This window comes from Panthera leo, chromosome F2, assembly GCF_018350215.1.
Source record: "Panthera leo isolate Ple1 chromosome F2, P.leo_Ple1_pat1.1, whole genome shotgun sequence".
NCBI classification, from domain to species: domain Eukaryota; kingdom Metazoa; phylum Chordata; class Mammalia; order Carnivora; family Felidae; genus Panthera; species Panthera leo.
The window spans coordinates 17,512,730-17,526,837 of NC_056695.1; the positions used below are offsets into that span (position 1 = coordinate 17,512,730).

A 14,108-nucleotide genomic window follows, 5' to 3' on the forward strand; every position below is an offset into this window, starting at 1 on the left:
TTCAAATACCTAATTCTTTTTTTTGCTATTTGCCTTAAGATAAACAGATAGTTGAAATAATCACAGCAAAGGCACTTCATGCTTTTCAAGGATATTCCAATAGCCAGCCATTTAGGTTTCAATCTCTTACAATTTTTCTAAGGGGTAAGTAAGTTTTGTGTGAGCTAAAAGCAAATTGCTAAAAAATGTAAGACTATTTTGTTTATGACTGTTGTTTATGTTTATTATATTTATGTTTGTTTATGACTATTTTATGACTATTGTTTATGACTTATAAATTGGTACTTCTATAGCTTAAGAATCATAGGTCTTTTTAAGAGTGTTTTCAAGAGTCATATTTAGCTAATATATTAATTATTCATTGATTCATACATTATTTACTTAAAAAGATATTAGCACCTTCTATGTCCCAGGCACTGTGCTAAGTCTCAGGGACACAATTACTTATGGTAAAGACCTCCCATTATTCTGTGTTGTGTCTTAGGTAAATATTGGGGTTCTTTTAGAATGTAAACTTCATGAAGGTAAGGACATAGTTTTTTGGTTTTTGTTATTTTTTTTTTTACTGCACATAGTAAAAACTTAATAAATATTTGTTTAAAAATGAATGAGGGTACCTGGGTGGCTCAGTCAGTTAAGCATCTGACTTCGATTCAGATCATGATCTTATAGTTTGTGAGTTTGAGCCCCACTTTGGGCTCAGCATTGACATTGTGGAGCCTGCTTCAGATTCTTTCTCTACCCCTCCCTCTCTCTCTCTTTCAAAAATAAATAAATAAACTTAAAAATAATGAATAAGCAGTGACATATGATTAATTGTTGAGAACTTCATGAGTAGAGACCTGTGAGTAGACTGAGTCTGCCATGGAGAAAATCATCAGTGTCAGTCACCCAGGAAAGAGATGAGTCCTCACTGAAAAGCCAGAACAAGTGAAAATGAGGGTGAGGCTCAGCCTCCTTTCTTGGGCTGAAATTTGAGGAATTAAACTATTTGGAAAGAGAGAGCTTAGATGTCAACCGTGTATAGGAAACTCAAGAGTTAGGAAAGTAGAGACTCAAACAAGAACTCTTTCCACCATGGCCTGACAAGGATGAAGCAGGTATGTAAGCCCAGATGATAATGGTTCATTTTTATATAGCAGTTACTGTGTGCCAGGCACTGTTACATATTTTAACTCATTTAGTTGTAACCCTATCAAGTAAGTTCTATTGTTATCTCAATTTTACAATTTGGAAACTGAGGCACAGAGAAGTTACTTGTCCAAAGTCATATAGCTAGTACATGGCAGAGCCATGATTCAAATTCAGGCCTTCCAGCTTCAAAGTCTATGCTTTTATCTACTTAATTCTGTTAAATACCATATACAAACCATACAGTGTATAAATATAAGTGGCTATCCAACTTATATTTTAGTAGAAAACCCTTTCTTTAGATAAACTTTTCCATGGAACCTAAATGAATTTTTAGAGATTAAATTAATAACAACAGACCTTTTGAGGTTGATATTAGAAGAAATACCAAGACTTCCTGATCTCCGTGCTTTTCTCGTGACCTTTCCTTGATCTCAGGATACATCTACCAAACTCTATGATTCCATGGAACAGTTGAAAAATTGTTTGCTTTTATTTTCCCCTTGTAATTCATTCTGTATCCTTCAGTTAGTTGATTTTGTTTTTGTTTTTGTTTTTGTTTTTGTTTTTTTTGGGTTGGTTGTTTGGTTTGGTTTGTTTGGTTGGTTGTATTGTTTGGTTGGTTTGCAGTTTTTATTTTCCCAATTTTCAAGCCTGATTCTTCCCTTCCAGTCTACAGGGTACACCAATATGCTCTCTGAAACTCCCCCCCCCTCCCACCCCACCAAAAGAGTAGAGAGATTAAGAGAGAGAGGAGAAAAAAAATGATGGAGAAGTTCAATGTTTGATCTTCTTCACAGAGAGAAGCTAATCCTGTTCCTCCTTATAAGTCCTTTTTTTCATAGCTTTATAACCACCCAACTTCCGTTTAATGGAGGATCAAGATTTTTAGTGTATGTTTGTAAGATAAATTTTGAATTTGTGCAAAAGCTTTGCACAATCTGTAGGTATGAGAAGGGAAACCTAGCATAGTGCAAGGAGATAAGCAGACCTAGATGTGAATTTCAGTTCTGCTACTTACCATTTAGTAAATGCCTTCTGCAAATCACTTAATTTCTCAGTTTCTTTATATACAAAGTGGAATAATAATATCTAACATTTTATAATTAGATGATGTATGTAACATACCTTGGCTATATCATAGATGGTGAAATAAACCTTTTAAAATTATTTTCTTCCCAAATTAAATTATTACTTATAAGATCATTTTTATTAACATTTATTGTCATTTAATGCAAAGATATTTCATCTTAAATACAATGATCTTGTTTTTCCTTTCATTGTATTATAGGAGACTATCTAATTGCTATGTCTCATGCTTCTTGAAGTTAATTCATCATTGCCTATAAATATCAAAATTTATTAGCAATAAAATTGCCTCAATTTACATTATTAGTGCCACTCTATATAGGTATTATACTAAACAAAAGTAAATACAACTAACTCAACTACTGAATTGTTACTAGTTCTAGATCATTGAACCATTTGATCACGTACAAGTTTCATTTAGTGAATACATGTTTTCTTTTGTGTTTAATAATTTTAGATGAATCTGTGAGTAAAATGAATATAGGAAATGAGTATAAAATTATTGGAATTCCAACCTGTGTAAGAACTTCACAAACTGCTGTCTGTATAGAGGCAAACAGTATCATTTCTTATAATCCAGAAGGTAAGGAAATTATTAGTATCATATTTAAAAAATAATTAAATTTAAGTCCTTGTGTTTATGAAATAAGTATTTTTTTCAGGAAATAAGTATTGTTGGGCACTCTTTTAAGCTCTAGAGATATAGTTGTAATCAGGACAATCAAGGTTCCTTCTCTTAATCATATGGTAGACAGTGAATAAACCTATAAACTAATCAATAAGATGATTACAGATAATAAAGGCTATGAAAGAAAGAAAATGTGATAATGTAGACCCTTGCCCAGAGGAAGGACTCCTTTTTTTGCCTAAACTTTATTTTGATTTTTTTCATGATTAGCAATGAGAAAATTGTGTCCAGATGTCAGGAGTTTGAGATTCACTAAAAGGTTTTTCACCCCACCTTTTGTTTCACCCCACCCCCATGTTAAGTAACTTGTTGTCTGAGAAAAAGACCCAATAAAATAGCATCCTATTCCTCATCTGAGTTCTGAACCAATCAAGAAATAAGACAAAAGAGAAAGGCAGATGGGGGCCAAAATACCACCTTTATTACTAGTAATTTCCTTTAACAACTCCAACACAAGCATTAAGTAAAAGAGGAGAGCAGACCTACTCTTTTAACTTGGCATATAAATATTTAAATGTTCAGGAAGGACTGGTTAAATCTTGAATAGATTTAGATTTTAGATTTTAGATTTATTTATTTGTTTGTTTATTTATTTATTTATTTAGGAATCACTAGATAATTGTCTGCAATAATAGAGGACCAAGTTGAGTTAAACGCAAGTAGATTCTAGGGGCACCTGATGGCTCAATCGGTTAAGCATGAACTCTCAATTTTGGCTCAGGTCATGATCTCATGGTTGTGAGATCTGGCCCCTCAGGCTCTGCACTGGGCATGGAACCTGCTTAAGGTTCTCTGTCCTTTTCTCTCTGCCCTTCCCCTGCTCACACTCATGCATGTGTGTATGCCCTCCCCTCTCTCTCAAGGAAAATAAGTGAAGTAAGTAAGTAAATAAATAAATAAATAAATAAAAATCTGTCTGGGGCACCTGGTGGCTCAGTTGGTTGAGCATCCAACTCAGGATTTTGCCTCAGGCCGTGATCCCAGGGTCATAGGATCTAACCCAGCACCGGGCTCTGTGGTGATAGCACAGAGCCTGATTGGGATTCTCTCTCCCCCTCTGCCTGTCTCACTCATTTGTGTTCTCTTTCTCTCTTTAAGATAAAAAAATAGTGGAGCCTGGGTGGCTCAGTCAGTTAACTGTTCAACTTTGATTTTGGCTCAGGTCATGATCCACAGTTCGTGAGATCAAGCCCCAAGTCAGGCTGTGTACTGACAGCAAGGAACCTGCTTGGGATTCTCTCTTTCCTTCTCTCTCTGCCTCTCTCCTGCTCATGTGCATGCTTGCCCTCTCTGTCAAAATAAATAAATAAATATCTAAATAAATAAATAAAAATTTAAAAAATAAAAAATAAATGCAGTTAGATTCTAGATACCTCTGCTTGTCTTGAAGAGAAAAGCTTCTTTGAAGAATAAAAATATTGAACAAAGAAAGCACTAATGGACAATAGATATTTTAGTGACATTTAAAATATTTTCTTCTGTGAGGTATTCCCAGATTTATTGATTTGGTAGGAGAACAGGACTTATATGTAGGTGAGAAAGTGTGCTTTCTCATGTTGCATTCCAGAAGTAGGCAGATTTAACCACCCAAATGTGGCAATAGCTACACTAAGGTAGGCTTCCCTCGGTCCATGGCCATGGATGAATAGAAGAAATCATTGCTCTATGATGGCAGCTCAAGAGTTAGGAGAAAGAACTGGCTTATGCATGCATAGCAATTCTTCTCAATGATCAAGTGGATTAAAAGGCTCATTTCAGGAGCTGGACAGAGTAAGGGAGTAGACAAGATCTAGAATGTTACAGTATAGTACAGTGCAGTGCTTTCAAAGTAGTAGAGAATAAATCTTCCTTTTTATTTGTGTATTTTTATTTATTTGTTTTGAGAGAGGGAGTGAGCAGGGGAAGGCAGAGAAGAGAGAGAGAAAGAGAAAGAGAGAGAGAGAGAGAGAGAGAGAGAGAGAGAGAGAGAATATCCCATGCAGGCTTTGCATTGCCAGCATGGAGCCCAATACGGGGCTTAAACTCTGCAAACTGTGAGATCATGACCTGAGCCAAAACCAAGAGTTGGATACTTAATCAACTGAGCCACCCAGGCACCCTAAATCATCCCTTTTAACAGCAACATTCAAAAATTTCCCCTTCTGCTGGTTAGCCCTCACTAAAGATGATATTATTTCAAACATATAGAAGCAAACACTGCAATACAGGTGCCCCATGATCTGGCTTGGTTTACATAGGTCTTAAAAGAAGAATGAGGGATTTGCTTGTACCCCACAGCCAATTTATGTAGACACATGGGGTAACTGTTTCATTTTATTACATTCCCTGAGATAAAATTGAGAGACCAGAGTGACCTTTAATCATAATTTAATATTATAAGAATTTGAATATGGCATCGCTAGAAGAGCTACAATTTGGTAATATTTTTGATAAATGGGATCAGATATCTATAATGTCATTTTCTTATTTTAAAACCCTTTTTAATATATGTTTACTTTCAGTTCCTTCAGGAATAAGCGACAATTTTAGGTATCTCCTCTCTTTGACTTCCAGCTCATGCTGGAAATTTACAGCGATACTTGCCAATATCTTTGCATCACAAATTGTTCCTCCTGGGACTTACAATTTGCTCAAGCTATGTTTGCTGATGAGTCTAGTACAGACAAGTGACCGTAACAAGGAACTGAAAGATTGCCTGGATATTTTAATCATGACAAGTGATACTCTACTTGTAGACAGGTAAAATATGTGACATGAATGTTTTCAAATTATAAATTGGTCACACATTTATTTGCATAAATCCTTTCCATGAGCATTATTATAAGACAAATGTTTAGAATTATCTGGGCAGTATAAATATTTAAATAAACTTTTATTAATGGAGTTCAAAACTTTAAACACAGGAATTAATAAATTGGATATTTGCTTTCAATATTTTGAGGATTTAACCACTCAAAAGTTTCAACCAATTTTCCCACTCACACCTTTACAAATAAATATATCCTTCACAGACTTCCTTTTCCTTTTCCTCAATCCCTAACTCAACATTCCGCTTTTGTACTTTATTTTCATTTGAAAGTAATCTCTCCCACCCACCCAAGAACCAACAAACCATTGTCTTATTTTTCTACAAGATTCCATTCAATAATACTGATTCACTGTGCCCAAATAAGGCTGTGAAAAGTACCAAAATTACTGTTCTGGGACTATCACTCTAACTTTGGAATAAGCTTCTACTCAGCATTTTGGGGCTCCCCATAGCAAGTACTATTTTTAAAGTAACTTACATGTTCAAAAAGCTAGGAACAAGCTTCTTGTATTCATACCTTGGATGCATTTGTAAAGCAAAAACAAATTTATAGAGAGAATTTAAAATTTTAAAAATGCAAATTAAGTTTGTTGGACAGATGATGTTTTGCTAAAATTTAATTTTAGCAAATTAATTAAATTTCAATGTAAATGTGGTACTAATTGCTACAGATTGCACCAATTTAATCCTCCACTGATGAGCATGAGAATATTTCTTTCCTCACAGCCTCACCAACACTGGGTATGGTCAAACTTTTAAATCTGATGGATGGAAAATGGTATTTGACTTTGAATGGCATTTTTTAAATTAGAAGTAAGTTTTAGTGGGGCACCTGGCTGGCTCAGTTGGTGGAGTGTGCAACTCTTTATCTTGGGGTTGAGTTCAAGCCTCACATTGGGTGTAGAGATTGCTTAAAAATAAATTAAAAAAAAAAAGTTTTAGCATTATTTAGAGCTTGTAAACTCTTTTTTTTTTTTTTAAAGTAGGCTTCACACCCATTGTGGAGCCCAATGCAGGACATGACCCTAAGATCAAGACCTGAGCTGAATTCAAGAGTCAGATGCTTAACTGACTGCCACCCAGGCACCCCAAAAGCTTGTTAAACACTTTTATTATTTTTCGATAAACCTCCTTGACCATTGTCACCTTTTCTATTGCTTATTTCTAAATGATTTGTGATACCTCCTATAAATTAACGCCTTTGTGCCTTTTCCTGTTTGTCATTAACCTTTGACTTTTCCTATGGTATTTGGGGTAGTACAAGAGATTTGAGGTTTTTTATTTTAAGTTAAAATTTATAACTAAATAATCAGTAAATAATCAGATCTTAAGTATATAATTCAATGAGTTTTGATAAGTATATATATTGCTATAACCACCACCACAGTAAGATATAGAACATTTCCATCACCTCAGAAAGTTCCTTCAATCAATTCCTATCTACATACATAATTTCTGTAACCAAGGTCAATTTTCCTCTTCTTGAACTTCATAAAAATGGAATCATACAATGCCTCTCTTGAGACTAGTCTCTTTCACTCTATATGTATGTGAGGTTGACCCAGTTGTGTGTATCAGTAGCTCATTGTTTTTATTGATGAGTAGTAGTCTATTACATAAATATAGCAGAATATGTTTATCCATTCTCCTAGTGATGGACATTGGGTTTTGCATGTTTTGACTATTATAAATGAATCTGCTGTAAACATTCCTCTACAGGCCTTTTTGTGGATCTATGTTTTCATTATCTTTGATAAATACCTAGGAATGGAATTGCTATGTCATTAGATAGGTATATATTTAACTTTATAAGAAACTGCCGAACAGTTTTCCAGAGTGATTATACCATTTTACATTCCTACTAACAACGTAAGGTTCCAGTTGTTTCTATCATCACCAACATCTTGATGGTGTCAGTCTTTTCTCACTTTAGCCATTCTGGTGTATATGAAATGGTATCACATATGGTTGTAATTTTCATTTCCCTGATGACTACTGATCTGAATTTTTTTCTATGTGCTTATTGGCTGCTCATATATCTTCTTTTATGAAGTGTCTGTTCAAGTCTTTTGCTCACTTTTAAGTGGGGTTGTTCTAGATGCATGTCCTTTGTCACATATATGTGCCATGAAAATTTTCTTTCAATCTAAAACTAGTATTTTTTTCTTAAAAATGTCTTTGATGAGCAGACTTTCTTGTTTTGTTGAAATTCAATTTTTTTTTTTTTTTAAGTTTAGTGTTTTCTGGATTCTATCTAAGAAATCTTTGGCTACCCTAAGGTCATGAAGATACTCTTTTATATTTTCTCCTAGAAGCATTATAGTTTTATCTTTTATATTGTCTTTTATACATCATAAATTTTTGTATATGGTGTGAGGTAGGAATCAAGGTTAATGTTTTTTTTCTATGCATTTATCCAGTCTTCCCATACCATTTGTTGAGAAGAATTCCCTTCCCCATTGAACTGCTTTGGTACCATTGTTGAAAATCAGTTGAAGTGGGTATAAACTAGGTTTAAAATTGAACTGGGTATAAATCTATTTGAACTCTTTTCTGTTATTTTGACCCATTTGTCTATAATTATGCCAATATCATAATTCTTGATTATTGTAGCTCTATGTAAAGTTTTGAATCAAGTGGTGCAATTTTATTCTTCATTTTCAAGATTCTTTTTCATTATTTTAGGTCCTTTGCATTTTCTTAGAAAGTTGAGAATCCTGCATTTTCTTATAAAGTTTAGAATCCAGAGGTTAATACTACTCACCTACCCTCCAAAAAAGCCCATTAAAGATTTTTGTTGGAACTGCATTTAACTTATAAATCAATTTTAGGGAGAATTTAAATCATAACAATGTTGAGTCTTTTAATCTATGTGTATCTCCATTTGTTTAAATCCCCCTTAATTTCTCTCAGCAATGTTTTATAAAGGTCATACATACATTTTGCTAAAGTTATTTCTAAATATTTGAAAATATTGATACTATTAAAAATGGTAGTGTTTTATTAATTTCATTCTTCAAATATTTTCTGTGAATATAGAAATATAATTGATTTTTGTATTTTGACCTTACATTATATAACCTTCTATCAGTATTTTAAAAGTTCCTCATTAGATTCCAATGTGTAGACAAGTTTGAGGCCCATTTTTCTATATAACTAGGTTCTGAGCCTGCCTGCATATTAGAATTACCTGGGAGAAGTAAAAAATATATATATTTATGACTGGCCCACCCCAGGAATTCTAATTTCATGGTTTGGGGTGGGGCTTGACATTAGAATTTTTTAAATCTCCCCAGGTGATTTTAATGTAAGCTAAGGTTGAAAAACACTGCTCTACAGGCTTGCAAAAGTTTCTTTCTAAATCTCATTCCCCCATTTTACAAACCAACATCCAGTTCCTTGGAATGGCATATACACTAGAAACTTTATATCAACTTTGTTGCAGACTATGAGTCTGGAGTTCTCTCTTGTCCAGCAAGAGAGCGGATGCAAAATTGAATATGAGGGAGGCTAATGTCCAGGAGGAGACAAGAGCCCCAAATAGGGGTTTTATCTCTGTATTTATTGAGCTCACAAGATATTACCCATATGAGGAATGTGAAGAAAACAAGATCTTACACATGTGATGAACGTGGAGAAAACAATCAGACAGTAATCATTAACTTGTGTGTGTAAGAAGCAAAGGGTCTGGGGGGGCAAGTGGAGTTTGTGATTAAAGTACATTGGTACCAGATGGAAAGTAATTTCCTGCAGGTGATATAACAAGTTACTAGTTACAGTATCTCGATAGCTAACTTTGGATGCTTTTTGCCTCATGGTGACAGCTTTCTGCCCTAAGCTTTTTTCTAACCCATTTATGTAAGTAGAACCCATTTCCCCACATAACCTGTCCACATTTAAGGAATACTACTTCACCCTTTTGTACTATATGTCTGTGTCTATTCATCATAGTTGATTTCACCAATGAGCTATGATTTCTGTGGCATCAGATTTGAAAGCTAAGCTTAAAATAATCATCATCCTTTCTTAGAATTTAAATTTGAGAAATTAAGAGGCTCAGGCAATTGGCAAAGAAATTAGAAAACAAGAAGATGTATCAAGAGTTACCATGATATATAGGCAGCAGGAATAGTCGTGATGGGCTATTGGCAAGCCTAAATGCAAACATTCTGAATAAACAAGAGAAAGCAATCCGTAAAGAGGAAGGCCCAGATCAAATGTCATCTCTTTGTACCTTTCTCTAACTTCCTTCCTGAAAGAAATAATATTCTGATATGGATGCTCTCATGATATTATTTTAGTACTTATCACATTGTGTTTTAGTTTTTTATGTCTCCTTTGCTAGGCTGTGAGCTTTCCAAATTAAGGACCAAGTCTCAAAAGTGGTTTTATCCCTAACAAAAGTGTTCACTAGGGGTGGGGTACCTGGCTGGCTTAGTTGGTAGAGCATGCAGCTCTTGATCTCGGGGTTGTGAGTTCAAGTCCCATGTTGGGTGTAAAGATTACTTAGAAGTAAAGTCTTTAAAAAAAGAAAAAGTTCCTTACTAAACACTGAATCAAATTTAATTGTGTAGCTGTTATACATTATGACTTCTGAAAATCAAATAGTAAATGATAGTAATGAATAATTTATTTTTTCCTAGGCTTTTGAATTTTAGTATAAAACTTGTGCCTCGTGGCATACGTCATCCAGTCTCTACTGAAATTTTTCCTACTCTATCCAGGAATAAGTATGGAACTGGAGCAGTTAGCATTCAAGCTGGCAGTGCTTTGCTAGCTAAAGGTGGTATCTGCTTTATAGGAGACTTGGCTTCACACAAAAAAGATAAACTAGAACAGCTTCAATCAGGTAAACAATATTTTCTCGAATTAATTTTCACCTGTTTAACTTTTTAAAAAAATTTTGTTGATGAATTGGCCTTTTTTTTTTTTTTTTTAATTTACTTCCAAATTAGTTAGCATATAGAGCAACAATGATTTCAGGAGTAGATTCCTTAATCCCTTACCCATTTAGCCCATCCCCCCCTCCCAAAACCCCTCCAGTAACCCTCTGTTTGTTCTCCATATTTATGAGTCTCTTATGTTTTGTCCCCCTCCCTGTTTTTATATTATTTTTGTTTCCCTTCCCTTACGTTCATCTGTTTTGTCTCTTAAAGTCCTCATATGAGTGAAGTCATATGATTTTTGTCTTTCTCTGACTAATTTCACTTAGCATAACACCATCCAATTCCGTCCACATAGTTGCAAATGGCAAGATTTCATTCTTTTTGATTGCCGAGTATATATACCATATCTTCTTTATCCATTCATCCATCCATGGATATTTGGGCTCTTTCCATCCTTTGGCTATTGTTCATAGTGCTGCTATAAACATTGGGGTGCATGTGTCCCTTTGAAACAGCATACCTGTATCCCTTGGATAAATACCTAGTAGTGCAATTGCTGGGTCGTATGGTAGTTCTATTTTTAGTTTTTTGAGAAACCTCCACATACTGTTTTCCAGAGGAGCTGTACCAGCTTGCATTCCATCACCTGTTTAGCTTATAGTCTCATCAGTGTCAAGGAATTACTTAACAGTTAAGATCATATTGTACACATTTTAGGAACTGAGAAATTATATTAAATGGCACTTCTCATTTTACCTGTATTAATAAAGAAAGGAATTTAATATGAAAATGCACTGTTTTAATTTTTCTCTCAGTTGTGCTAACATGTGAATTTGTATTGGGCCAGATTTCTTTTCTTGTCTTGTCTTAGTGTATTAATTAGGACTTCAACTCTTATGCTGAAAAACAGTGGTGAAAGGAGACATCCTTGACTTGTTTCTGATCTTAGCAGGAAAGCTTTGAGTTTTGTTACCATTAAATATGAAGTTAGCTGTAGGTTTTTTGTAGATGTTCTTTTTCAAGTTGAAGGAGTTCCCCTCTATGGTGAAATACACATAACATAAAATTTACCATTTTAACCATTTTTAAGTGTACAATTCAGTGGCATTAGGTACATTCACAATGTTATATAATTAATACCACTATCCATTTCCAGAATTTTTCATAATCCCTAACAGAAACTCTGTACCCATTGAACAATAACCCTATTCCCCTGTACCTCCAGCCATTGGTAACCTCTGTTCTACTTTCTGTCTTTATGAATTTGTCTATTTAAGAATCTCTCTTCTTCTTATTGCTGAATCATATCCCATTTTATGTATATACCACTTTTTAAAAAAATTCATTCATTAGTTGAGAGAAACTTAGGTTGTTTCTGCCTTTTGGCTATTGTGAATAATGTTGCTGTGAACATGAGACCAAGTATCTGTTTGAGTCCCTACTTTCACCTCTTGGGTGTATACTTAAAAGTGGAATTGCTGGGTCATAAGGTAATTCTATGTGTAGCTTTATGAGAAATCACCAAACTGTTTTCCACAGTGGCTGTGCAATTTTATATTCTTACAAGTAAAGCATAAGGGTTCTAAATTCTCCACATCAGTCCTATTACATTTCATAAGTAATAAAATATTTTTAAAGGAAAAAGCTTTTTATATTAGTACTCTTAATAGCATCTTTTCCCCTGCTTTTGATTAAGGAGCCCAGATTTTTAGTTTACACTAGGCCCCACATATTAAGTAACTGGCCCTGGGGGTGCCTGGGTGGCTCAGTCAGTTAAGTGTCCGATTTCAGCCCAGGGCATGATCTCATGGTTTGTGAGTTCAAGCCCCGCTTCAGGCTCTGTGCTGACAGCTCAGAGCCTGGAGCCTGCTTCAGATTCTGTGTCTCTCTCTCTCTCAGCCTCTCCCCTGCTCATGCTCTTTCTCCCTCTATCTCAACTTTGGATAATAAAACATTAAAAAAAAAAATTAAGTAACTGGCCCTGGCTACTAGAATGGCAAAAATTAAAAAGACTGAAAGCAGATGTTACCAAAGATATGGAAAAACTGGAATTCTTATATACTGTATGTGAAAGTATAACATAGTGCAACCATTTTGAAAACTGCTCTGGCAGTTTCTAGAATTAAATATGTATTTACCTTATGACCCAAGAGAAAGATAAATATAAAGAAAAGACTCTCTTATCATGAATAAAGAGAAGTTTAATTTGAGAAATATTTGGAATATGGAATCCTATGATTGAATCCATAGGTTTAATGGTTATAAGGGATGAAGGAAAGATAAAAAGGAAACTATGTTGTTTCTAGATTTTTGTTTGTTTGTTTGGGTTTTAAGTAGTTGGATAGTGATTCCTCTAATTACAAATAATGCACACAGAGCCATTTGAGAAGGAAAAATGATGAATTTGGTTTTTAGCATGTTGAATTTGAGATATATTTTCCCCTTGTCATTGTAGTTTATATTCTCTATCAATCTTATTCTCTTTCACTCTCATACAGATATCCTTTTTTTTCCACATAAAAGAATATTGCTTAATTTCAGCCCCCCTTATAAGCCTGCACTAATATAACCAGTGTCTTAACCCTCTGCCTATACTACCCAGACACTGACCATAATTCTAGCTACATGCTTTGGACTGCTGTTCTCATCAAGTCATGGGACACATAAACTTTCAAATATTTTTCTTGCCTTGTTTTTTTTTTTTTTAAAAGTCTAATAAATATTTACTTATTTATTTTGAGAGAGAGAGATAGAGAGCAAGCAGGAGAGAGGCAGAGAGAGAGAAAGACAGAGAATCCCAAGCAGGTTTTGCACTGCCAGTACAGAGCCCGACCATGGGGCTCAAACACACGAACCATGAGATCATGTATGACCTGAGCCAAAATCAAGAGCCAAATGCTTAACCGACAGAGGCACCCCTCTTGCCTTATTCTTTTTATTAGATCCTCCAATTAAGCCATATCTTATAAAACAACCAAATTTACTTGTGTCTTTACTGTCCCACATTTAGACAGTAAAATTCTATATAATAGTATTTCTTATTAAAAATAATATTTGTTAGTTATTTATAGACATATAGACCAAAATAAACTTAAATAACAAATGGGCAATGTCTTTTTACTTAGTTGTGGAAAGCAGAAGCATCACAGTATACATCCCAGGAAAGAAGTTTGGGGATGATATTAATCAACAAATGACTTTTCCAGTTCAGTGCAGTTTTTGGTCTTTTGTTGATATGGATTCATCTTCAAGGAGAAATATGCAGAAAACCAACACTCTCATTGGTCGGATGGTAAGGTATATGTATTTTTTATTTTTAGAATGTTGTTTATGGAATTTAATCACAGATTTTAATCTTAATGTTTTTGTTGTTCTTAATGTTTTGTTATTAACCCATTTCTATCCTTAATCAGGTACTAGAACTAAATAACAGTGCAATTGTCTGAAAATTTTCATTTTTTTTAGTCGTGCAAAGCAGGTATCTGTTTACTAGAAATTATTATTT

The 14,108-nt window shown here is 34.3% G+C and overlaps 1 protein-coding gene across 7 annotated transcripts in view; it reads left to right on the top strand.

The window, feature by feature from the left end:
• Nucleotides 1–14,108, top strand: part of MCMDC2 (minichromosome maintenance domain containing 2) — a 38,480-nt gene that overhangs the window by 6,107 nt on the left and 18,265 nt on the right. For 5 of the 7 annotated variants that reach the window (XM_042923507.1, XM_042923508.1, XM_042923513.1 and 2 more), the window contains 5 exons: nt 40–144; nt 2,678–2,803; nt 5,410–5,647; nt 10,361–10,566; nt 13,729–13,895. In XM_042923507.1, coding sequence (XP_042779441.1) covers nt 40–144; nt 2,678–2,803; nt 5,410–5,647; nt 10,361–10,566; nt 13,729–13,895 — 842 coding nt within the window. The remainder of the gene's footprint in view (nt 1–39; nt 145–2,677; nt 2,804–5,409; nt 5,648–10,360; nt 10,567–13,728; nt 13,896–14,108) is intronic. The other 2 variants (XM_042923511.1, XM_042923512.1) reach the window with 2 other exon arrangements.